Genomic DNA, 26,687 nt, shown 5'->3' on the forward strand with positions numbered 1-26,687 from the left:
TATAGCACAGGAAAAAAAGAAATATTGAGACATGAGAACTCAAAGTGATTCTCTGTCGGGACCAACGTCCATGCAGTACTAAAAAGGCAGTGGCATAGAAAAGAGGGAAAAGAAAATAATTCCAAATAAGTGTAAATCGCCTGGGTACACATGTAGTTTGGCCCAGAGGTTTTCGTGGAAGGGTTGGAGAGGTCACATGCGCGGCCTTTCCCATCAGCCTTGGCGGGAGCCCAGGCCTTGGGACGGGAGGGGAGGGGTGCAGTGTCGTGCGGTGGGGTGGGCAGGAGTTTTGGAGGGAGGGGTTTGTGTGGTTGACTGGGGTTAGGGGTGGGGGAGTTGTAGCGTAGGAGACATTACTCAGTGACATGCCCACCTACACTGCTGATTCCCTCTCCCACACGCACACAGAGCGCCCCTTTCCAGAGCGCGGTGCAGAATGCTGCAGCGGCTCCTCCCGCCTCTGGGTCAGAATGGATGGGAACTCAGAATAGGAAAGGCTGTCTGCAGCCAAGTCATTTCACAGTGATGATAGCTCTTATCTCTCTCTCTTTCCCTCCCCATCTCTCACTCTCTCTCTCTCTCTCTCTCTCTCTTGCTGTTTCTTTCCTTCAACACTAACACAAACAGTGTCACCTCCGAGGTTTCCCTGAGAGCGATCTCTGACCTATGAGCATAGGGGAGTCGAGTGCGAGCCAAAACGGGGAATCTGGGAGGCTTTGATGTGCTCGTTGTAGGCCGGGGGCGGTGTAAGGGGGGTTGGGTTGGGTGAGCTGGGCAGCCCTGGGTCACAGGTCACGGGCTAAAGCACGGCGGCCCAGCTGCGTGCCTGCCCCGTGTCATTCTTTGGGAATTGAGTCAGGCTAACGACCACACTCAGACATCAATTAAGCTCTTGTCCCCCCAAAAAAAGTCAGTCTGCTATTGTACAAGAAGAAAAAAACTTTTCCTTTCCCCTTCCCAAGAAACTGTAACGGTCTTATTTTTTTCCTCCTCAGACAAATATGCTCTGACAAACGGAGCTCCTTTGGGCTTTCTCTTGCTGCTCTGTGGTGGATAACCCTGTGGCCTTGTGCATGTTCATAAAAACAGAGGAGTTATTTGGGAAAGGCCGGAGGTATTTTCCCTGCACGTGCTTTAGAATGATGGTGAGATCACGCCTATACCCAGGGGAACAGGTGTTGCTGAGAATCTCAAGGAGAGGAAATAGTTAGCATTGCTGTCCTACAACCCAGTAGAACACACAGCCACACATCGTAATGAAACGAGCGGAAATCAAGTGCAATATTTTACGCCTTAAACTTGCTGTTCAATTATAAATCCATAGTAAAAGCACTACTACTGTAAATCCATTTCCACCTCCAAGCTCCCCCAACAGGTTCCACATGTATTATTTCTGTGTCAATGTTTGAAGCTGTTCAGCTTTCAAGAAAACGGCCCACAGAGACTCCAATGGAGCTTTGTCCTTGAGAATACGTAATGGACGCCTGCAATTCAAGCACACCCAGTGAGCTGGAGGATTCGGTTCTGTTTCCATGGATACCAAAATCCATATGCGCACTGATGAATATATCTATAAGTGCATAAACCCCATCTGATGTGAAATGGCTATCAGTTTGTTCTCATGGAGTGCATGAGCCTCTATCTCAGCCTCTATCAGTCATAATCAAAGGTATATAACTCATCAGTGCCATTAGTGCCAATGTTTCATAAATGCAACAGGGACACACAAATGCACATATGTTCTACTGATCCCACTCGCATGCAATCTTACCTCTCAGAGCGGCCTTTCCAGGTGGCGCAAGGAATGCCCGACCTGGTCACAGATAGGGTTCCTCTGTACGACCCTCCGTTGCCCTCATAACACTCTGAAACAAAAGGTCCCAGAGGTCAGGGTAAGAAGACATAACATGACCCTGCGGAAGATCATAGTTAACAGCAGCAGCCATATAACTCAGCCACACTGAAAACACTCCGCCCGTCTATACTTCGCTGTCACAGTTAAAAAAAAAAAAAAAAAAAAAAACACGAAACGACCTACAGCTGTAAAAATACCGCCGCCGCTACAGGGACATGTGACAGTCATCAGACGCCCAGCAGCAGGCACCAGGAGCCCCCTACACACACACACACACACACGCACACACACTCACACACACACACACACACACACCCTCCAGACCCTCACCACAGACGAATGGAGAAATCAGCATCTGCAGCCATGCATGTAATACACCTCCCCTTTGCAGTGCTGTAAGGTGCGCCACTCATTTAACTGAAGTTACAGCTGCTCCATGTCGCAGTCCCTGGCAGTTAGTTCCCCCGCACAGCAAACTGCCTCCAACTAGGCCCGCTTCAAACAGCCACTATTAGGGGTTCTACAGACATTACTTTAGGGACTGCAAGGCTCCCTGCGCCAGTAAGGCAGGTTACAAGGGGAACGTGAAAAAAGAGTGACATTTTCTTCCCACACAGCTATTTCAAGGGAGAATTTTATAGAGAATAAAAAGGGAGGGAAAAAGTTCAAAGCAAATGTTATTTTTCTGTAGAGTAGGGGTTTGATATGCAAAAGACAGCTAAACTTCAAATGTTGCGCGACTCCCGCGTCTCTCTGTTGTAGTGAGGTCATGAAACATTCTTGGGAGGAATTTTGCAAACATCGCAAGGCAAGTGACACTAAAATGACTTTCCAAAGTAAGATCAAGGCTCCCTTCAAGTACTGTAGGTTTTATGGGTGGACTATAAGGCGTGATGAGGTGTTAAATAGCCTGCATCACTTCAAGGTTTTATGCTTATTTTCACATCATTTTCAACATGTAGCCTTTTAATTCAGCCCCTTCTGCCTTTGACCAGCTAATTGGAAAGATGGCCCAGACCAACAGATGCTAGCGGAAATATCCAATCCAATTTGGCATTAGGAACACATCAATACATAATGAAGAACAGCCTAATATTTTATTTGTAACATCTCCAACATCATCAAAGAGACATCATCATCAACAAAGAGAATAGCAGATAGTGTTTCTAGCCTAAATGTGAAGCTTTAATGTCATCTGATCATTATGGTTCATTATGGTGATCATGTATGAACAACAATATTATCATTAACTCTGCAGTAACGCAATGGTTCATCAATAATTGAACACAGTGTCATCAGTGATCAGGATTAGGGTCTCACTCTTTGTTTCGGAGGTCTCGCAGTGGGGGATGTTGCTGCAGTAGGCTATTGGAACGTTAGGGTCCGTCGTGTAGCACCAGGGAAGGTCACGGCCATCAGGATTCCTACAGTAGTTCTCCCGTAGGTCCCTGAGTTCACACGCACACACACACACCCACACACACACACCCACCCACCCACACACACACAACAAGACACCAAGATGACTGTGACAGGTGGCCAACGTGAATGAAAAAAACTGATATTTTTTCTGTGGTCAGTTCTATTTTGTGTTGTCAGTTGTTTAGTATGCAATGGTGTGTTTAATTATATAACGCTAAGACACAAGAATGACAGAGAGTTTCTGGGCGGCGTGTTGACCGGTGATGTGTGATTCTCACTTGCAGCGGTAGTTCTGTGGGATGAACTGGTGCTGGTGGGGGAACTGAGAGTCCCAGCGCTGGCAGATCAGGCCACCAGGAGTCACTCCCACGTCCCCGCGATACCCCTCACCGTGGCCACGGTAACAGTGTGTCGTCGTGTCGCTCTCGCTGAGAGCGCTGGTCTCTGTGGAAGTGGGAAAGAAAGACAGACAGACTTATTAAAATACTTTAAAAACCCTAGAGAACCCAAAACAGAGTCATAATATGTACTGCAGGCTAAATAATGCACACAGGGACTCGGGTTTATACAAAGGGCACTACCCAAGGAGAGTTGTACTAAAGCTGTCATTTTAAAAAAAAAATAAAAAGAAAAAAAAATAAAAGCTTGGCACGAACAGTAATGGAGACGTGCTCTGCCCTTGGCTCGGCCGATCAGAGTGCGGCGGAGGAGCGGCGGGCTGCCAGGATCAATCCGGCTCATCCGTCAGGCCCGCGGACGACCGGTCACGCTGCAATGGGCCGCCCACGCATTACTACGGACATGCACCAGCGCGGTCGCTAATGGGCAGCCAAGGTCTTTTTTTCCTCAAGCCTGGCAGAATAAAACAAAATGAGGGGCGTCTCTCCCCCCAACTCCGCTTTTCATTTAATGTTACAGATTACGGTCCCTGGCTCCCGTCGTGCATGACTCTATTGCGCATGATTGCCTATCTCTGTCCTGCTTAGCGGAGTTTAAGTGCCGCCTGTCAGCAATGGTTGTGCATATAAATAACTTTGTCCTCATTATGACACGAAAGATGCAGAGCTGCGAAACAAAGGGTGTCTTTGTCTGTCATGCCACTGCTTTGATTATTCCTGATATTTGCGAGGGGAAAAAAAGGTACAAATCAGCTTCGAGCGGCACGGTTGTAAATTCGGCTTGCTTTTTTTTTTTTTTTAAACACAAGTGGGAGAGAGTATCGGATCCTCTTGTTAGGGCTAAGTAAACATTCCAAATGGACAGATGCCATCTTGTAAATACACACCCGGACCGATCACACTGATGACTTTCCCAGAGCAGCACTGTTGGAATCTGATACCGAGAAAAAAAATAACATGGCCTTGATTTTCCTCCCAAGGTTTACCTGATCGTTGGTCATTGGTTACAATTCTCATCTCAAGACGTGTGTTCGAATTCTTTGGATTAGCAGCAATAGAACAGGGATGCTAGGATGGGAGCGAACAGGACACAGAGACACCTATGGGCTTAAGTGTGCCAGTTCTCTCAATGTGGGTCAGAGCAGACGCCTGGATCTTTGACAGCGAACCAGAGAGAGATTATACACACTCCCAAGTGTAGTAAAAGCACAGGCAGAATCCCCAACACGTGGAGTCATCGCTGTCCAACATCGGACGAGGCCTTGGGGCACCCGAGGGGAGAGGGATCGCAAGTGGTGATTTTCCACTATGCAGCAGCCACCACTCTAGTGTGAGCGGGAGAGAAAAAGCCTGGCAAGGAAAATAAACATGAGGAGAGAATGAGAGAACGAGTGAAAGGAACGAGAGACAAACAGGCAAAGTGAAGGAGAGCAGAATGACGTGTGAATGAAAGAACAAGGATTGATTACACAAAAAGCAGGGGAAAGAAACAACGAGAGATTGACTCAACAGAGATAAGAAGAAGTGAGGAAAGTGAATGAAAAGACAGCGCGTTCACACACAGCGCGGGGTGAGCTTAACAGAGCTTGACACAACCACCCCTGCGATTGGATCACGGGGTGGTTCACCGGGCCTGTCTTTGAGGGAGTGCACAAAGCCACATGGCTGTTCTGTCCTGGGGGAGTGCGGGGTGGGTGAGGAGGGTGTGGCGGACATCAGGTTTACAGAGCAACTCGACCCCCCCCCACACTCCCTCATTAAACACATCCGCCACTGACTGGCAGGGCCGGCCCAAAGACAAACAGATACCGCGGGATATTAGCCACAAGCAGGCCAGCGCTGAGTCAAAGCTCGTCTGGGTGATGGGAGATGGATGAGGATGAGGAGAAGGATGGGGCGTGGAGGGGGAGGGAGAGATAGGGGGAGTAGAGGAACGTTTTTATGTTTAAAGGCCCTGCTCTGTTCTTTGCAACTCCTTTAACATTCCATAATGACTGCCACGCCGGTGCAGAGGCCAGCACCAGGAAGAGGAAGCTGTAAATTTGATATGACATACACACACACACACACACACTCAGACACACACAGACAAACACACACACACACAAACACACACACACACACACACACACCTGCACACCCCCCCCCACACACACACAAACACACACAGACACTTACCACATTCTTTGATGCTGCAGTACTCCCAGATCTTATTGGGGTCTGTGGTGAAGCACCAGGGCCTGTGGCGTCCGTCGGGGTTCCTGCAGTAGTTGTCTTTCAGGCCTTTGTATGGGTGGCTGGGAGAGACAGTTGCCCACAGCAACACTTATCACAAAGTCTTTTTTCAATCAGTATGCTTTACAGTTCATCATCAGCCAGTAAGTCTCTCTCTCTCTCTCTCTCTCTCTCTCTCTCTCTCTTTGTCTCTCGTTCTCTCTCTCTCTCTCTCTCTCTCTATCTTCTCTCACTCACTCTATAAATGACATCCAAATGAGCAACACATTTTAGATGCATCCTTACTGACCAGACTGGGGGGCTATGATAACAATAGTAGAGCTGTCACATAAACTGAAATGAACATATGATTCACATTGGTGCCCACTAGGTGGTACAATTATGTGGCCAGAGCTTGTAATGGAGCTGAAGTTCCCTGCGGCCCTTACCACAATCGCTAAAGACTTTCCACATGCAATCATACGTTCAAACAAAACAAAAAACATATAGAAGTTCTGGTCCACTGGTAAGAGCATAAGGACTTTCAAATAACATGCACATGCACGTATTCCATGACAGACGTGTTTTACTGGTGCCCGAAATATTAACACCGCTTCTATCGGTTTGTGGTACAGGCGGCGCCATGACGATGATTGACTGTTCGATAAACACTTCCTGAGAATTCTCAGAAGAAAGCACCTTTTTCCACAGAATAGTAAAACTCCGGACTTGCCCGAGCCTATTTCTGATATAAATACATCCTTGGTCTTTGTATGAGCAGGATTCCTTGGGGGCGGGGGTGGGGGGGAGTCTAAACAAACTGATATTTCATTTCTGAGACCACAAACGTGAATTTTCCCAAGCCAGCCAAATCGGAATTCCGCTTTCCAGGCCCAGACCCGGGCTCTGGGATTTATGCCCATCCATCTGTGCACCATGGGAAAAGTGAGATTCCACTAAGAACACCTCGCGCTGGAGCTTCCATAATACATGCACTTTTGACCAATTAGCATTTTGTCAGAGCATGACTCAGCATACAAATTCATGCACTTGTGTTATTTACAGTATGAGTTATTTATGTTATTTATGTTGTGATAAGGAGTTCCCTCCTTGGACCTGACTGGTACAGGGCATTTTATGTGTGAAGAAAGTCGATCTCTTGGTTCATTTCTTTCTCAGCTAAAAGCTGTCTGCAGAACTAATTGTTCCACATTTTTACAAAAAGTAGCTTTTCTTTCTTTTCTTTCCCAAAGTCCCTCTGTGCATGGATTAAAAAGACAAAAGCAGCATGCTTGGCAAAAAAAAAAAAAAAACACAGTATGGCGAAAACTGCAGTACGCAGATGCTGAAAAGCTTACTGGACAGATGCTGAAACACTAAGTGTGCAATGCCAAACTATAAACAAGGCCTGACTGTGTGTCCCTGACAGCTGACACAGTGGCTTTGGTTTTCAGGGACAGAAAAAGACAGAGAAAAAAGTCTCTCATCAGTATAACTCAAGGGAGTCTGCTACACTGTACCATACAATTAGACCATGGTATCTGTGCAGTATATTTGCACTTGGCGCTATAGCGTAAGTTGTGAAATCAAATATCTTGGGTAGATCGTTTTAATAGACCAGACACTTACCTTTACCTAAGCACCATTTAGCTCTTATGACCTGTGTTAACTAGTTTTTACGAGGGCATCATCTTGTATTTTTTAACAGTGTCATAGTATTCCTATGCAGGGTCCTAACCTCTATAAAGGGTAACAGCCCAGATGCTGGCTCCAAGTCTGGCCTGCTGAGCCTCACGTCAGGAGACCTGATGCCTGCACACCAGGTCAGAGAGGAATGGGAGTCAGTGAAGTGTTTTATACCTTATGCTGCAAGACCTACAAGTCGGGTAGCTGTCTCCTTTTAATGGGTTGAAAGTTTTTTCTCTCTCTCTACTCCTTTCATTTTAGATGAGTGAGGATTATGACAGATATGTTTCACATTTTGTGGGTAAGGGCTGTAGGTCTGTTTTTTAGCTGGAGGAGCTGTCTATCTCAATTTTAAGTGGTTGAATAGGCACTTTTTTGTGATAGGTTCGAGTTGTGTCTTTACAGTGGGTGTCTCATTTCAGTGAATGAAATGAAAGGTTTTGATGGATCGATCCTGAAGATTTCTCACTTCTAGATGGCATGATAGAACTCAATGCTATGAAACCCTTTCATTTCTTTTTTGGTGGGATGGGGTTTGAGGGGGGGAGGGCAAAATATCTGTGGTGACTACAGAGGTAGCTTCCCTTTTAAGGCTTCGAGAGATGTCCCTGCCAGTCTTGTTTTCAGTCGGGGGCAGCTGCACATCAGGCCTAGCTTTAGTAGGGGAGCCCGTGTCAGGCATAGGTCAGGACGAGTGGGGTGGGGTGCGGTGGGGGTGCTCACCTCTTCGGGTGGTAGTCGTGTTTGTGGGGCTCGTCCAGGTCCCAGCGCTGGCACTCGCGGCCACTCTCTGTGTGGTCCATGGGCCCTCTGTAGCTCTCGCCATTGCAGCTCACACACTCCACTGTGGGAGAGCGACATTCAAGAATGTTAGCAACGAGAAATATGCCAAGAGGCACGCGCGCACGCACACACAGACAGACAGACACACACACACACACACACACACACACACACACACACACACACACACACACAAACCACACAAGGAGCCACTTTCTCAATCAAGCTGTGGGGCATGCCTATTTTCAACTGCTCACATTCACACAGCTGGGTCGTGTTAATGCTGGGTGCCACATTTAAAGGCAAATTAATGGATTAGACAAACAGTGTATCTGACCCTGGGCCTTCACATGTCTGGTGTCTGAGCCGTAACCCTAGAGCCGAGTGGCTCAGCTCTCTCTCTATATGGTCAGTCATACACAGTCATCTCCTGTCTCAAAGTTAGTCACATCAGTTAGTCATTAAATAAATGGATCCAGAGATAGCCATCAAAGTTTCTCTGCTTTTCCAAGCAATTGCCACTTGTTTTTTATGTATGACTCAAACTGAATTCATTTAAAGATGTCTACACCCACCCAGCCCCATCTGGGCTTCTAATATGCCATGTCTACGATGAGAGATTCCTGTGTTTTTTTTGTGTGTTTTCTTTTGTCTTCTGTTTTTTTTCTTCATCTGAACAAATTTTACCCGATTAGAAGGCTACGAAAACAAGCAATCAAAATCATGTGCACCACTGTTTGCACAAGGCACCGGCTGCTAACCACAAAGGTCACCTCTAGAAATGTCACCTCTTTCTTAAGAGCGGCCACGGCTTGCGCCCACAGCTGTATGCAAACTGGAGTGTGTTATTGGAAACACATGTTTATAAGTTGGCCACTCTCATGAAAGTCCTTTTTTATGTCATGGTGTGTTTCTGATTAAGGCAAACTAATTTATTAACAACACCCCACCCCCCAGTTATATTTCTCCACACATTTCAATTTGTCCACCAAACGACTCTTTCAGAATCTCTGGATCAATTTATTGTTTTAATAAATTGCTTTTCTTCAAATGCATCCCCACCATTCCCACACTGTCCTTATCACCTTGAAGCATTTGTTTCACACCATCAAAAGCATTTTAGCCGTGAGCTCTGAGTCATCATCTTATTCACTGGAACATCAATTGTGAACCAAATGTACTCTCCCACTGTTCGTTATGATGACACTACACAGCAAATGAAAGTTTGAAAATGAACTATTGTGTAAGGGGAGATAAGAAGAATGCCAAGTTGGGTCTTTTTCTGGGTTAAGGGAAAGACCTCAACAAACATCATAGAAGGTGTTAAGCAAATGAAACAGTTCAGTTATTATTCACTCTGGATGACCAACACATGTTCACACACTTGATAAAATAACCTGGAGGCTTTAGGAATGTTTCCCAGTCTGCACAAGAAAGACAGACCCTGAGCAGTGAAACCCTGAGCTGTGGTCATTTCCTAAAAGCCTCCCTGAAAGCAGGGCATTCAAGTAAATGCACTAAAACTTAAACAAATCTAACTATTGGCTCCGAAACCCTCTATATAATTAATTTGTTGACACGTTATTTCATGAAGAAATGCTAAAGTGGCAGGTCCAAAATATCCTAAGCGTTGTTTCGGACCTATGCAGCTAGTTGAGAAAACAATATGCTATTTCTTGAGTGATCTAAAACAGCAGCCTGAGAATTATCCATCATGGCCCTCTGTAGATGTGTGTGTGTGTGTGGGGGGGGGGGGGGTACACTTTAGACCACTAGGCCAAGGGTGAGAATCCGCCGTGACTTTGCAGACCAGCACACCAGGCGCGCTCTACTCACCCTCGGAGCACTGCGGAAGACCACAGGCCTGCAGACGGACCTCAGGATCCATGGTGAAGCACCAGGGCCCGCTGGTGGCGTTGTCTGGGTTACGGCAGAAGTTCTCCCGGAGGTCCTTCTTCCTGTTCTTCCTTGGCAGGAAGCTGAGGACAAGACGGACACACACACACACACACACACACACACACACACACACACACACACACACACACACACACACACACACAGAGACAGAGGCAGAGAGCAGTTCAGCAGAGTTCACAAGGGTCTGACTGACTGACTGACTGAGTTTGGAAGCTGAGATTATGTTTACGAAGAGTTATGCAGTGTCCTTTTACAAACAGTATAAACAACACAAAAAAGCCTAGTTCTTTGAAGCTGCAATAAACATTTTAAAAATCGTTCAGTTTCGCTACACTGCATAGGCAGTCATTGACATTTATTTCCGCTATTACCACTGACCAGACGTTAGGATATCTTTAAATCACATGACCTGTAGCAATAAAGTGCAATTAACCTTTCAATTGTAACCTTGTCAAAGAGATTAATGTGCCAGCAATGTTATTTGGCTTGTGAAAGAACACACAATATTTTAACATGACTGTATAAGTATTGGACCAAATTGTTTAAAACAAGTCGTATCACAGCTGCTCAGCAGCAAATGAATGAACATAATTTACTTTGCATGTATGAAGTGTAAGCCCAATGAGAATGTATAGATACTGTACCACTAGGAATGCAGAAGAATTGGGCATTTATTTAATAAGCATTCCCCTAGCATTCATGTACATAATTCCGATAAGTTTGCCTGTCAGAGTTGTTCTTTGGCCAGGGTGAAAACGATACTGCATTCTAGTCCTGGGGCCAACTCTTTTGCAGAAACAAACCCAGAGAAAGGGGGGAAAGACATCCACCGTGTTGACATTCTTTGATTCCAAACTTGCTCCAAATGTAACTCTGACTCCAGCAAACGATAATAGACCAACTCCAGCTTCCGCAGATTTGTGAAAACAAAGATGGTGTTTGAATGTGTATGAGGAAGTCATACGCCAGCATTTGCGAGCACTGTCCTGATGTGCAGCAAGGCAGAACTGGTCTGAGACAGTTTGTCGGAAAGAGCATGAAAGTCTGTTTTATTTGTACATTTATTGCGAAATTCCATGTGAATCACAACCGTCTGTTTACTGTTTCAATCATGCCCGCGTGATTACTGGTGAGCTTGTGGTCTGGGATTGGGTAATGGTTAGAAGGCTTTGAAATGCAAGGGGGGGTTACAGTGGGCCTTCAATTAACATTGCGGCAACTGACAGAGGCGTCTTGTGACAAGTAAAGAGACAGTATTGTGATTGATGGTAAACAGTTTTCAGTCTGTGATGGACTAGAGCGCTGCTCGACCCATTAATATCCTTGGGAGGGGGAATATCTGAGGAATTTATGTTGATAAAAATGTCTCTGTGATGTGTCTGAAGAAACAGTTTCAAAGCAGCCCAAGACTTTAAAAGTCTGTGACTGTTCAAAGCGAGAGAGGGATGAAAAGAGAGGAGGGCGATGACAGAGAGAGAGAGAGGGCGGGAGGGAGAGAGAGATGGAGAGGGGGAGAGAAAGACTTAAAGAGGGAGTAAGACTGAGCAAGAGAGAATGAAAGAGAGAGAGAGAAAGAGAAATGTCAAGGTTATTCTCAAGGAAATCATATTTTCATGTGTCTGCAGCTTTTTTGGGGACACCTGGTGAGCAACGAGACTCCATAAATCCTTTGACGCAGCGGCGTCTGAAACTCCATCTCTCCGCCCCTAACAAACCCACTGAACCAACAGCGCAGCACTTAAGGCCTCTCCGCTCTAATGAACCCTCTGCAGATCCCATCCCATCAAACCACATCCCATCCCTGCACTGCGTCCTGGCTTATCAAAGTCTGTTTCTGCTCTGCTTCAAACTCCCACGAGCACCACACACTCCAACCACCACTCCACACGAGTAAACACAACACGCATTATCTTTGCCCTCAACACTGTTACAACCCCTTCCTCCCCAATGCACTCTGTTAGTATACAAATAAACAAACACACACACACACACACACACACACACACACACACACACACACACACACACACACACACACACACACACACACACACGTGCGTGTATTTATAAATACATCTAGTCAATGTGCCGATGCGTATTTTTAGAACTGTGTGTGTATGAGTGTATTTTTAGACTCCCATCCTTGGCTTGTTCAACTCTGACCTGACGGTCGCATGTGCTGGTGCGATGTGGTGAGCCAGTGTGGTGCTTAATGAAGTCAGAAGAGTTCAGAGAGTCCGCCGAGGCCGGCGAGTCACAATGCAACAAACGAGCCATTACTCCAGGATCTGTTAGAGTAATCATCAATTAAAGCTACGCCGCCACACTGCTGCTCGTAACCCAGGCCACTCCAAATTCTCTGCCGCTAACAAGTGACAAATAAATGCCGTCAACTAACACTACTATATGTTTTTGTCACATGTTGGCAGTCATTTGGTATATCAGCAAGGTGTTGACTACTGTAGTCTACACACAGAAAATAAATTGTAGGAAATAGAAAAGAAAGCTTTGCAATACAAGACTCAAAACGGGAAAGGCTGAATATAGCACACAAATTGGATTCTGAGGGTCTTTTCTCTGGCAGCTAAACTGAGTCAGTATAATTTGTCACATTTTCCACTTAATTCCCTTATAGGATATAAAATGATTTTTTTAATCATTTCATCCCTTTCCCCACTAAACACCAGGTGCTTCCAAACACCAACACATCCGCCACTGAGCCCCTCCTGCGTCGGAGCCTGATGGTGCACCGTGCTGGGAGAGAGAGGGGACACAAGTGGGGCCCTGCTGCTGCAGATGGATGGCCGGGTGGGGAAGGAAATGGCCTCGGCGTGTGTGGCAGTCTTACTTGTGTTCTTGTGGGATGATTGAGCCCCAGTGCTGGCACCGCACGCCGCTCTCCGTCAAAGACCTCCTTCCTTTGTAGTTCTGCCCAGTCCCAACGATGCACTCTCTCACATAGTCTGCAGGATGACAGGCAAAAGCACAGGGGACCCATGAGTACATCCTCCTCCTTCCCCTCCACTCACCGGCAATGAGCTCTAATTGCACTAACATTAACTAAAACTGACAATGTGGCTGTGGCCGTGTGTGTCGTGCATTGCTATTCATTTCCTGCAATATGCGAAAAAACACATTGGGACTTTAGTTCGTCAGACATTTTAAAAACACTGCCTATAAAGTATGAGGCTGCAGAGAGAACGAGAGAGAGAAAGCCAACTTTGAAAGAAAAAAAAGAAAAAAAGAAAAAAAAAGACAGAAAAAACAAAAGTAAGTAAAGAAGTAATAATATAAGCAATGCAAGAAAGAAAGAAAAGACAGTAATAGCTGGCTTACAGATCAACTTTGATGTATGTTTGCTTGAGAGCTTTAAGAGGGTGTAAGCCCTCACTTTCTCCTCCACACATGTTCCAGAGAATCATGGCACAGCACATGCTCCTGCCTGACTGACAGTGTAGGGCATCCCATGCTTACAAAGTCTCCCTTGCTAATTACATAAACTTAGCTCAGATTTATCAACCGCGAGAGATAATGCAGCCAGGGATATAAACACAGATGTGTGAGTCGCCGGGACTTCTGGGTATTCTTAAGAGTTTCGAGAAGCTCACGTCACACTTCCCTGTCTTGTCAAAGCGGAGAAATCGGGGTGAGGAAGAAGAGGATGACCTACCTTTCTTCTCGTAAAGGTCAAAGTTGAAGTCCTTCTCCGTGTGTATTCCCGGAGTGAGGCCGTCAAACGAGAGCCAGTGGCATTTCCTGTTTTTGTGATCATAACTGAAGGCCCTGGAGAAAGGCAAGAGGGAGAGGGTTATGCCAAATGTTGTAATGGATGACTGTTTACATGGATGGAAAAAATGGATGGGAAGATGGATTGATAGCAGTGGAAACGTAACGCCGATCACACTGTGTTTACACTCCTCCGAGCTCCGAGCTAGGAAACTATGACAAGTGATTAAAACCTTTAGACTGCAAATGGGTCAAAACACACAAGGTGTAATCACTTAAGTGATCCCAAAACGCAAGAACATTAGGCCATTATTTTCACATAATTTTTTCACATGTGCTAAGCAACAAATATCAGTGAGAGATATATTGACTCTAGTGCATTTAATGCATTTATAGACCAACATTTGCTTGTGTGTATTAAACATGAAACAGTCTGGAACTTTGTCTGTTATTTCTTGACAAATGTGAGTGATACATTTGACCTGACATAAATGCTAAGAATGTCCTTCAATTATAAGTAGGAATTCATTGGCTGAGGAACATTAGTGTACTGAATTAATTCCATGTTTATTATGGAGTCACTGCTGATATGATCTTAAATTGGGAGTGACTAAAAACAGAGAATTGTTAAAATATATAATCAGCTTCAATGGTTTTTATGAATGCATTTTTTTTCTAAGGACATTGTTATAAACTCCACCAATGAAAGACTGTTAAGTTTTCATTGATGTGGAATATTCGCTAACATGGCTTATTAGTGACTTAAAGAGTAACAGGTGTTGATTAATGCTGTCAGTGGTATGGCTGACTGCCGTCCAATAGGCCTACATACTATGGCTGCGTGCAGAAAATGTTGCGGTTTTGACCGACCATAAATCAACATGTTGGACGAGAGTGCTGAGTTTCCTACAAGTCCAAAACATGACTTCTAATTTCTTAACGCTGTAGTTTCAGTGAAACTTCGTCCAAACTTTTAACCGCACAATCCACCTTGGGACTCTATTCAGCAGCTTTACATGGTAAAATGCATTGATGATGGTGATTATGATGAACAGACTAATCAAATGCATTCCTCAACATCTTTGGAGTGGCATAAAACTGGACCAGTGTGGAGCTAGGGGATAAACACAATGACATCTTATTTAAAGACTGAATAAGAGATCAAAACAGTCCTTATGTGAATGGAATATTCCCATTCCGATTAGTTTCAAGGCAGTAAAAAATCCTTTAAAATGTTGTTTTTGCCATGGGGCTAACAGTAATTGGCTTTGTTCAGAGGTGAATTCAAACATGATGGATTTATGGAGCAAATGTGCACAATGTGAATAATCATCCAATTATCCAGACATGGAGCCACAAAACCACAACACAAACACACTACATAACACAAGACATGCCTATAAATCATTGCCTTTTGTCATACCAAAGACTGTACACACAGTGGTTTATAGCTGTGATCTGCCATTCTGGGTCATACCTGCATGGAAGCTTCCTGTTCCCTCTGCATCTACGGGCACACTTTACCAGACTTAAGCGCTTCATCTTGGTCTGGTAGGACTCGGATGGGGTCACTAGGCGAACACCATCGCTCTTCTGGTAGTCCTGAAGAGGGTTCCGCTTGCTCTCTGGCAACCAATGAGAAACTTGATGGTGAAGATAGCTAAGCAGCTCGTGACTGCAACCCAAACTGATGAGGCTATGGTGAGCTCCAGTCAAAAGGACTGGTCACTGCAATAATAAATGTTCTATTCATCGTTTCAATGAATAAATACTCTTTTGAGCAAATAAGCCATTCAACTGCCACCAAATTCTAGAGAAAATGATCAAATGACCAATACAATCTGTTGGGTCAATAGGATACAGAGAACCACAAAATGGACATTCTGAAATCCTGTGCCAAATATTGAAAGCATTGTATAAACCATAAATGGAAATCTGAGAGAGCTGAAAGATGTCATGATGACAAAGCAAAGAGTCAATGTTTTGATTAGCTTTCAGAAAATAAAAAAAATGAAAAAGAAACATTTTCAGTAACAATTACACGGTTGAAAGGGAAATGTCGTCCCATAGCATCATCTGTTATGGATATGATGAAATAAGATACATATCCATCAGTGTCTGATTACTCTATTGTGACTCATCCTAAGTGGGGATGGGGATGGGATAAGGGTTTGACAGCTGTCCTGTGATGTGTTGCCGGTTTTCTGTGTCTAAAAAATAAAACAATGGATGAGACATGTACAGTATGTGTGTCAGTGGCAAGAGAGGGTACACAAGCTTAGATGAATGTGTGTGTGTGTGTGTGTGTGTGTGCCTGTGTCTGTGTGTAGGGGTAAGTAAGCCCAGAGAGAGAGAGAGAGAGACTGAATTATATTTGACAGAGATAAGTAGGTACATCATTTAGATGTAGATGTGTGTGTGTGTGTGTGTGTGTGAGAGAGAGAGAGAGAGAGAGAGAGAGCAGTCCTTTATTCATCCAATTACATGTAGGTCAGCCACTGCCCACCCTAGTCTGTCCAAATTTCACACATACAGTAACTTCAACCAGACATCAAACTTCTTGAATAACAAAAAAACTTCATCCACCAAATCTTTCCAACTTTTCAGGGAAGAGAAACCTAATGCCTTTTCAGACCTCGTTACAGGCATCGTTTATTTCCGCCAAAAAGTGTAGACGTCCACATCCAGATGTTGCTGAAGAGTCAATTACGACTACGCGTGCAATGCTTGAGTCATGGACAGCAGAACTTTCCCCTTAGGCTATTGCGAAACTGTATGGTGTTACCCCAGCGCACATCACCCAATTAAACCGTCAGTGCCATAAAACACCGCTGGTCTTGCAGGATATTAAATTAATTTTATGCAAAGGCTTATGCTAATTCGCTATGGCGTTGCTAATTGTCAGAGCATAGATTTATGATTAGGGTCCGTGACTTTTTCCTTATGGCTATCTGAATCCTATCCAGAGCAGTCCACCCAATGCAATGTTTAGCCTACTGTCTAAACGTGCGTTATGAAATTTAATTTCATATCACTTTATTTTTTTTAAAGTAGCCTGCACAATAATAGCCAAGAAAGTATGACGTATTAAGTTATTAATATTATACCCAATTTTTGTTCCAAATAAATCAAAATAAAATAATTCCAATAAAACTGAGTTACAATAAAATGACCCCAGTAGCATGGACCAAATGTTCAAAATGTTTTGTCGTTAAAGTGAATAACTGACATAGTTCTCTTACCTGAGTAAACGAGAAGCGCGACGCACAGGAGAAATTTATAAATCCACATGATGCTCTTGTTGTATATCTGATTATCTGAGTATATCCCGGAAACTGGCATGTACAGGGTATCCTTCAGCGACTTTTTGGATTATGGCAGATGCTATCTTACTGGTCACTGATTTAGCGACTGGAAGGTCCTTGCACGAGTAGAGATTCTTCTTTACTGGAACCCATCTGAGGAGCGCACTTAAACTCAGTGCACCCCCCTCCTCCCACTTCTGTGCACTTAAAGGGATCTCAGCCTCTGCGCAGAGAAGTCTTATCTCAGAATTGAAGTTTGTTGATCTCGTTTGAAGTTCGTTGAACTGTGTCGAATGACTTTTATAAGCATAAGCATTACGAGCGGGAATTGCACATATTTTCCTTAGAACACGAGATAATTACACAAAATGTGTATACCTCGATGATGGAAAGTTTAATGTGGTAAATAAACACTCACCATTCCACAGGCGTCCACACCTGTCGCTGTGTCGCTTTATGTTTGCACAAGTGATAGTTCTGACACCTACATTGTCCGACCTATATTATCCCTGATACTTCGCGATGCTGACCTACTCTGATACTACGCCAGGACAATCAATTTAACTTTGCCAACCTCAGGAACTCACCAGGTGTTGCCAAGGCGATTCACGCTCAGTCCATCACTCAGTATGTGTTCCCGCTAACAGATATGAAAAACATCCAGTGTAGCTAATACATAAAGTAATCCATGACATTTAAGATTTACAAACTAAAGAATTTATTATAGTCGGACAGTTGGCCCCATCATGAAGTAGGGGGGAAAGAACTGTTTATTTATTTGTCTCATTCCGGAAAGAGTGAATTCATTTTCTGTCACATTAGGTTAAAAGAGTAATACATTGTGTATGATAGCCTAGAAAGCAGATAAGTAGGCTAGTTAAATTGTGCTTTTGGTCAGTAAAATGTGTGTGTGTGTGTGTGTGTGTGTGTGTGTGTGTGTGTGTGTGTGTGTGTGTGTTGGAGGGACACGGTTTTGCATTGCAGTCACTCCTCAGTCTCCCCATCAGTCTTTCCTTACTTGCTGGCTGCTAATGTAAGTAACCCTACACAGTGCAAATACTGTAAGTGTGTGTGTGTGTGTATATGTGCAGAAGAATGTCACACTCACAAATGCACAGTCTCTCTCCATTGTCAACACATGCACACAGACAAACACACAAAGTCTTCACCATGCTGAGGGGCTAAGCCATTTTAGAGGACCATAAGTGTTCAACAATCTGAAGTGGGTTAGCCCTTCACCAGTCTCTCTCTCTCTCTCTCTCTCTCTCTCTCTCTCTCTCTCTCTCTCTCACACACACACACACACACACACACACACACACACACACACACACACAATATTCTCTTTTTTCTACATTCTACATGATGGATAGGTGGGTTGATAGACAAAGTTCCGTTGAGTGAACTCAATTTCGATCTGCCAGTGCCTCCATAACTCTCCATAACGGGCCACAACTCATCTGGATGAATCAAGTCATCTGTTAGTTAGTCTCCATGGTTCACAATGTGGTGCCCAGCTAACCCAGCTAACCAAAAGCAGATGCATGCATGCCTCAGTTTCACAAGTTACACCAGAAATAAAAAAAATTCCATTGTTGGAATCCAAATCCAACCACGGCGCCAGCACTTGCGTGATTTTGGATGGTTTGTGTGCAGGGAGTGAGTTGCTGTTGGATAAACACCACTGGTAGAGAGAGGTAGAGAGTTCTGAAAGGGTGGCAACAGACCAGAAGTGAGACGTAACTCTCTTCACTGTCGAAGAGGACACCGCATCGATCGACGGTCAGCCACCACTGAGTGAGTCATCCATATGAAACGAATACTTGGAATGCCTGACCTTCAGGGAGGCTTTTGCTAGTTCCTCAATCCAGTAAGAGTCATCTGTCCACCGCGGTCAGCAAGTTCTGAGGCCAGCAGGCCGGAGGTGATGTGTGGCGGAGAACTCTGTGATCCATTTGGAGTCGGCCATGTCGGGAGCTCAGTCATGTTTTTAATATGTCCCTCATCAGAGTCGAGTAATTAGCGTATGTTGTTTTATCTGGTCTGCTCAGGCACCGTACGTTGCCAGAATAGCCACAACAGAGTGTTTCAGATAGGGCTAATTCACATGGACTTGCTTCAGACATTACTTAACACGAGAGAGGGCAGGACTTCAGTGGACATCAGGGAATAGCATGAGAAGGTAAGAAGTTCTTTCAGCTTGTTAGAGAGAACATTTTTCAGATAAAATCTGACACGTTATTGTACTTTAATTTGACTGTTAGATTGTTCTCACTCTTTCCCTCTGTCTGTATACCCCAGCCCAAACACACACACACACACACACACACACACACTGTTACATGGTCCATACACTGATACTTTGGCTTTACATGTTCCTATCTGGCACTGTCCTGTTCTCCTGCACCTAACTCAGACCATGTGTTCCAGAGCCCAGACAAATGTGGCATCAATCCATCTTGTCCTCTCACTGAAGTAGCCGCAGCATTCAGCTTCCACAGTGGCCACTGCATGGAGGACGGTAAAAGAGGGAAAGCATACAGGAACACAGTGAGCGTGTGCATGCTCGAGGACAACTAGAAAATGAAAGATGGCCAAACATAAACGAAGTCAAACAAAAGCAGAAAAATGAATTAGGGGAGCAGTAGAAGACAGAGTAACAAGGACCAAAAGTGGGAGATGGTAAAGGATAGGATAGGAGTGTTATGTGTGTTTGTGTGTGTGTGTGTGTGTGAGAGAGAGAGAAAGAGAGAGAGAGACAGAGAGAGAGAAAGAGAGAGAGAGAGAGAGAGGCAAGGTAGGGCTAACCCCTCAGGGTGCTAATAGATTTCCTGCTGCTTTGAAGAGATTTGTCATGCAGAGTCTGGGGCTTGGGTAGAGTTTCATCTGCAGCAAATTACCTGAACCTCAGCATGACCCTACTCCCCTAACACACACACACACACAAGCCTATACCTTGTCTCATTATCCCTCCGTTTGCCTCTGCAACAATGGCATGTTTTGAAATGAGTAATTGTGCGGCACGGATTAAACTATGTGTGTACGGGATTGCCAGTCATATTTTGAAGCAACTGCATTGAGAAACAAGAGATCAATAAAAGCTGTTGGTTTCCTGTGTTTGCATCATTCAGCACCCCCAGAGCTCTCTGCCAAAGGCAGTGGAAAATAACCGATCCCAATAAGCCCTCGCTTTTGGTGACACCAAAAACGTTCAGCCTGGTACCATTTCCTCTTGACCAGTTGCCAGAACTTTCCGGACCATGAGGCAGGAAGAAGTGTGGCGAAGAAACAGAGGAGCCATGGGTCTGGACTGAGTCAATTATGTGACACAAATTAGGCCTATAAAAACGGAGAGGAAAATAAATAAATAAAAGGGAAAACACGAGCCCGCAACGGCAAAACAAACATCTGGGCTGCAGCGGCCTGCAAGGAGGCAGCTCCAGACGCTGTAAACAAGGCTCTCGTGTCAGAGGATCGCTGTCTAAATAAACACACACACACACACACACACACACACACACACATATATACACACACACACACACACTATCTCTCTCTTCCTCTCTGTCACTTACACCCACTTACCTACCTACACACTAATACTTTCTTACACACAACACACAATCTCTCCCTCTTTCCCACTTTCTCTCTCTCTCTCTCTCTCTCTCTGTACTCAAATAAATATATAGTGCACAAAACACACAAAACAGAAAGAGAAAGAGGAGGACACAGAGAGAGAGAGCCGTTTCCTGTATGGAGGCTGTGCCACTGAGTCACGCTGTGGAATGGGGAACTGCTGACAGACAGAGCAGGCGGGCTGCCGCCATCTGACTCACCTGAGACTTGGCCACACTTAAGAGACGCTGACGTGAAAGCAGGAGAAAGCTGTGAACCCACAAATCCACAACTGCACGGAAGTCTGACCAGCACCTGCCAGCGGGAGTGGCGGGCCAGCAGGAGAGATCTGGGCAGGCGACATTCCTGAAGGTCAAAGAGAAAGTTCTTAGAGCCCTCCCAATGAAAAAAAGACAGGCTTGGTTGGATTGACGAAGGCTTTGTTCGTTGCACTGAGATGTTTTTCACTTTTTATTTATTTATTTTTTTGTGAGGGATAATATGCACAGTATACATGTAATTCTTTTTCACCCTTCCTTGTCGTTCTCTCTTATGTGCTGGATTTTGGACCCCGACACCTGGTGATTTCATAATCCATTTTGAATAGAGTGGCTGCTGCTTTCTATTAATGACGTGGAGTGCCAGTGCTCCTTTTGCTGGAGTTCATAAACAGCATAGCTGTGCAAATCCCACTACAGGTTCCCAGGCCATCAAAGCCCACAGATGTATATGCAGCCATTCACTGCCTTGTTTATTTCATGTAAGTGGTTTCGCAGGAGCCTTTGAGGTGCTCTCCTGAATTCCTGGCACAGTTTAGCATTGTGCGTGGTATTGTATTGTTATAATTTAACACAGTGTCCACTTTTTTGTCTTGACGAATAATAGCCAGAACATGTGCAGAAGTAGGACGAGTTGACCTCATGTATTTAGTGTGTGTGTGTGTGTCCATCATTTTAAATATTTATGGGAGTTACTGTAAAACTTCCACTCCTTATTGTATGCCATGGGAACATTTCCATGGTGAAATCCCTTTGTGTATCCGAATACAACTGTTTGGATGATGCATCCCTTACCATAGGGAAACTGCGTCAGGGAGCAGCCAAATCATTCCTGAGTAAAGTGCATTGGGTTGTGACAAACCAATACAGAAAAACTTCACTGGGTACACCAATAAACATTGAATCACCAAAACACAGGGCGTGTGCATGGCCATGGAAAAGAAAAATAACACGAACAGTTCACGGAACTGATACATCACCCATTTATCCTGTGCATTTTTTGCCTATCTAAATAAATAACTCATTTTATTGGCAAGCGATTCCCCACTGCTACAGCTGGATACATATGGAAGATGGATTTTCACAGCAGTGGCTTAAGAAACTCAATGTGGATGGGAAGACTTAGAAAAGCAGTTGTTTAACCATTCCCCTATTACTGCCAAGTGTTCCCTTCCTATGGGACGAGGCTGAGGATTCGACAGGCCAGATTCCGAGACTCATTCCAAAGCATAGGCTTTGGAATATGAAAGAATGTGTAGAAGAAACAAAAGCTTGCAAAACTATGTTACTCTTTTTTCCCCCTTTCTTCTCTCCTCTGTTTTATTTATTGTTTCGTAAGTCATAGCCGTTGGAGAGGTGTTTAAAACGCGGGCCCAGGCGTTTCCGACTTGCCACATGAAAACATCTGGTGACAGTTCGGGGGTCTCGTCTGGCCAGGGTCCGCTAATCGTTTCGCTCGGCGGCCCGGCACAAAGAGCCCGTTTTAGACGGCCATTCAATCCCTCTCCCCTTAAAGGCCTGTCAGTCCACATCCCCGTAATTAGTCCGCTGATAGTGGCCAGGGCGTTTCAGAGCCATTACGCAGCTGCTGGAAGGTGCTCTGGAGTGGGCCCACCTGAGAGAGAGAGAGCGCGCCAGGGCGAGCGAGGTGTGGGGGTCCGAGGTGTGTGTGTGTGTGTGTGTGTGGGGGGGGGTTGGTGGAGTGGCCCGACGCGAATGTCTGCCCAGGGACGCGTGCTCGGCAGCTGGGGTGCGGCCGTCCCGCACGCGTGTGTGTGGTGTGTGTGTTTGTGTGTGTGTCTGGTGGGGGGTGGCCCTGCTCCAGCTAGAGCTCCCGCTGCACTGGGCAAGCGGGGCCGTGTCCAGTGGGGCAGCCAGCTCCTGCGCAGCGCCGCGTTAATGGGAACCACATCCACGGCGGCCCCGGCGCTTGCGTGATTAGGTCTTGATGAAGCAGAGCGGGCCCCATCTGTGCGAGCCCCCCCCCTCCCCTCTCTCTCTCTCTCTCTCTCTCCCTCACTACCTCCCACCCTGCCTCTTTCTCTCTTTCATGCTCCTCTCGTCTCTCTCGCCTCCTCCGACAGGGACTTGAATCATTTTCACGACCGAAGGCTTCGGGACAAACGGTGGGGGCGTTCAGTGAGCAGCGGGGCTCGGGTCTTTCTGAGCAAGGCAGTGCCTCTTGTGAGGTAAATAACCCGCAGATGAGTCATTAACCCATGAGTGTGTGTGTGTGCGTGTGTGTGGGTGCCCATAAATCCAGAGGTGAGTGAGTGAGTGAGTGTTTGTGCGCTGCGTGCAGTGTGCCTGTTGCGTGCAAGCCCTATGGTGTTAGCAGTGCGGAGGTGTGTTTGTTCACTCTCACTCACGTCCCCTTTCGTGTGTGTGAGCAGTAACGCGGGCGGCGGGCAGTGGGGAGTGCCAGGTGGGCGTCGTCGCGGAGAGGAAGCCCCGGGGGACTGACTAGTTCGGGGCTGGGATCGGCGATCGACAGGTGGGGATAGAAGGCAAGCAGCTGGGCAAAGGTGCTGCTGCAGGTGGTGGTGGGTGGTGTGGGGGCAACAGCTGCGGTATGGCAGTGGGTCGAGAATGAAGACCCCCTGCTGGAACTAGAATGAAGAATGAAGACCCCCTCAAAAATAAGGACCCGTTTCAGGTGCCTCTTTGGAGGAGGAGTGGCCCAGCTCCACACCAAATGATGGCAAGCATTAGGAAGTTGAGCACAGACACAGCATGAAGCAGTGTTTTTTCAAGTGTGAGTTGTTTTGTTTTGAGAGTTTGGTTTCTTTGAAAACCAATCACCAGATCTTCTGTTCCAAAACACTGACTCATCAAAACACTGTTCTTTTGACCATGTGATTAAATTGTAAGCTAAACAGGGTCATCACTTCTATCATACTAACTACTGAGCTCTAAACACTGAACTGTTTCAACATCAGAAAGCCTCTATTGTAACACAAAATTTCTCAATAAGGGAGGAGTTGGTTGGCTATGCTGAAGGTACTTAAGGTGATGCTTTGTAGTGGTGTTTTTCAGTGTTGGTCATCGTGGTGTATGTGATCAACACAGTCGACACTCAATATGTCTCTGTGACAGTTTGCCCTCATTCATTTCCAAAAACAATACCTCTAGGTCCTCTAACCTTAAAGAGAATGCTGAACTACATACAATTTTTCCCCATCTCTGGCTACGTTCAACAAGTGATTTTCCTTTCCGAAAGGGTGAGTATTCCCTGGCTGGAATATCATTACTCTTGACAGGCACAGGAGGACATATGATGGAGAAGACTGGGATTTGTAGTTTAGAAACATAAATTGATTGTGGCATGTAATGGGCTTAACTATGCACTGAGTTTGATGAGAAAATTATGTATTTGAGTGAGGGGTCAGTGGAGAGAGAGAGAGAGAGAGAGAGAGAGAGAGAGAGAGAGAGAGAGAATACAGAGAACATCAGAGGCTACAGTTAATGACTGTGTGGTCATGTTTATGGTTTTGGCAAAGCTTTGGTTCCAAAATTGAATCGCCATATGTGCTCCTGCCCTTCTTAACCACAAATTAAACTAATTCTCATCGCAGCTCTGACAGTGATGGGTGTGTGCACTTGTACGTAAATGTGTGTGTGTGTGTGTGTTTGTGTGTGTATGAATGTGTGTGTGTGCGTGTGAGTGAGTCTGTGTGTGTGTGTGTGTGTGTTTGTGTGTGTATGTATGTATGTGTGTGTGTGTGTGTGTGTGTGTATGTGTTTGTCTGTGTGTATGTGTGTGTGTGTGTGTGTGTGTGTGTGTGTGTATGTGTGTGTTTGTGTGTGTGTGTGTGTGTGTGTGTGTGCGTGTGTGTGTGTGTGCAAGAATGAGTACATGCCTACTGTGTCTATGGCACCGTACCATCATACACTAGCTATACAGTATCTATACATGCTTTGTGTGAGAAAAGAACAAGGGGTACGTGTGTGTGTGTGTGTGTGTGTGTGTGTGTGTGTGTGTGTGTGTGTGTGTGTGTGTGGGTGGGTGGGTGTGTGGTATGCTCAGAGAATACAAATGGCATGATCTGGTCTCCATCTTATTCAGATATTAAAGAAGCCTGAGGGATTTGGAGTGACCCCATGGCTCTCCACTATTATATTACCATAAATCAGCATCACAACGATGAGATGGCCTGTGAACAGCTATTTCAGTCCACCAGCTACATGCTCTGGTCTATCACTGAAATATTCCATTTTATGTTTTTTTTTTTAAAATGATACAAGCACTATTTGTAAAAGAGATCCATGCTTTTAGGTTATGAAAAAATATCACTGTGGTGTCAATATCTCTTTGTTAATGATTCCCTTCTATTGCGCATTCAATAGATTTATCCATGTCAAAGAGAGATTTATTATCAGGGTAGTGTTGTTATGTAAATGAACTGAATGCTCCTGAGGCTGTCCCTTGGAGTCCCTGTTGCACTACATAAACAATACTGTATGTTGTGTTTGTGAGGAGTGACAGGAACTCAGGCTTGACCCTGACAGTCATGACGGGAATGGCTGCCGCTATAAACACAGACTCCAAGAGAGAACAGAGTGAGTGAACTAATTACAGACACTAAGGTCAAAATCCAGCCCTGTTTAACCAATACAAACTATTCTGTGTGTGTGTGCGCGCGCACGCGCGCGTGTGTGTGTGTGTGTGAGAGAGAGAGAGGGAGAGAGAAAGAGATTAATAGCAAGGCAGAACAAAGACAGTGTAAAAGTATTGTTATTTTCAACACTAATCAATTTGTCCATTACCTTATGGGTATGTGCATCACATTGCCTTTTTGACCAACTTTGCTGAGAGAGTGAGCAGAATGTCATATCTACTGAAGAAATATTTTTCAACATTACTTAATGCATTTAGTCATTGAAGATGGTTTACCACATCGTTCTAATTATCTGTCCACTATTAAAACCAATACCCAAGAAGCAACCACTCATGTATGATGCAGGGGTTCCATCTGCTTTGCACATGTCAAATTACTGGAACTAGTAAGTCAGACTGTAAACAAGTTACAATAGTGTGATGCTGTCAGCCTTTCAAAGCCCTTCAAACAACCCTTTCCAGAGTGTTATTACAAATGGTTAGTACATATACTTGGGTTGGGGGGGGGGGGTGGGGCGCAGTTAAATTGATAATAGGTATACTGCTCCAAAAAATGAAGGGAACATATATATTCTTTCATACCAACGATATAGCGCGATGATATTGTTAAAATAAACGGTGAGTTAATTTTTCGCGTGTACAGCTAGGTGACAAAGAAGCTAGCAATTCATGTCCAAAAAGTATTGCTACACCACGATACTCAATACGTTGTCCAAATGTGAGTCATTTTTTCCTGTTGCATTGACACTGGATTTTAGGGTTCTCCCACCTGCCACTTTAACCACTGTATAGGCTACTGTACATCGTTTGGCAACTGTGATAACCAAACCATATTTATTTCCCAGTACCATACCTACCCACTTGTTT

At 45.1% G+C, this 26,687-nt stretch overlaps 1 protein-coding gene across 1 annotated transcript in view; it reads right to left on the reverse strand.

Annotated features, from left to right (window-relative positions):
* The window catches only part of hgfb (hepatocyte growth factor b), a 24,525-nt gene extending 7,105 nt beyond the window's left edge, over positions 1 to 17,420 (reverse strand). Inside the window, exons 1-10 of the mRNA XM_076263230.1 lie at positions 17,247 to 17,420; positions 15,482 to 15,629; positions 13,949 to 14,061; positions 13,127 to 13,241; positions 10,195 to 10,337; positions 8,299 to 8,419; positions 5,854 to 5,972; positions 3,556 to 3,721; positions 3,176 to 3,303; positions 1,772 to 1,865 (exon numbers count right to left, since the gene is read on the reverse strand). Coding sequence (XP_076119345.1) covers positions 1,772 to 1,865; positions 3,176 to 3,303; positions 3,556 to 3,721; positions 5,854 to 5,972; positions 8,299 to 8,419; positions 10,195 to 10,337; positions 13,127 to 13,241; positions 13,949 to 14,061; positions 15,482 to 15,629; positions 17,247 to 17,346 — 1,247 coding nt within the window. The 5' untranslated portion in view covers positions 17,347 to 17,420. The remainder of the gene's footprint in view (positions 1 to 1,771; positions 1,866 to 3,175; positions 3,304 to 3,555; positions 3,722 to 5,853; positions 5,973 to 8,298; positions 8,420 to 10,194; positions 10,338 to 13,126; positions 13,242 to 13,948; positions 14,062 to 15,481; positions 15,630 to 17,246) is intronic.
* Between the last annotated feature and the right edge of the window lie 9,267 nt (positions 17,421 to 26,687).

The sequence above is a fragment of the Alosa pseudoharengus genome, unplaced genomic scaffold (assembly GCF_046254945.1).
Source record: "Alosa pseudoharengus isolate Yale_2024_CS ecotype anadromous, Long Island Sound unplaced genomic scaffold, YU_APseudo_1.1 YU_APseudo_1.1_scf_10, whole genome shotgun sequence".
Classification (NCBI taxonomy): Eukaryota; Metazoa; Chordata; class Actinopteri; order Clupeiformes; family Clupeidae; genus Alosa; species Alosa pseudoharengus.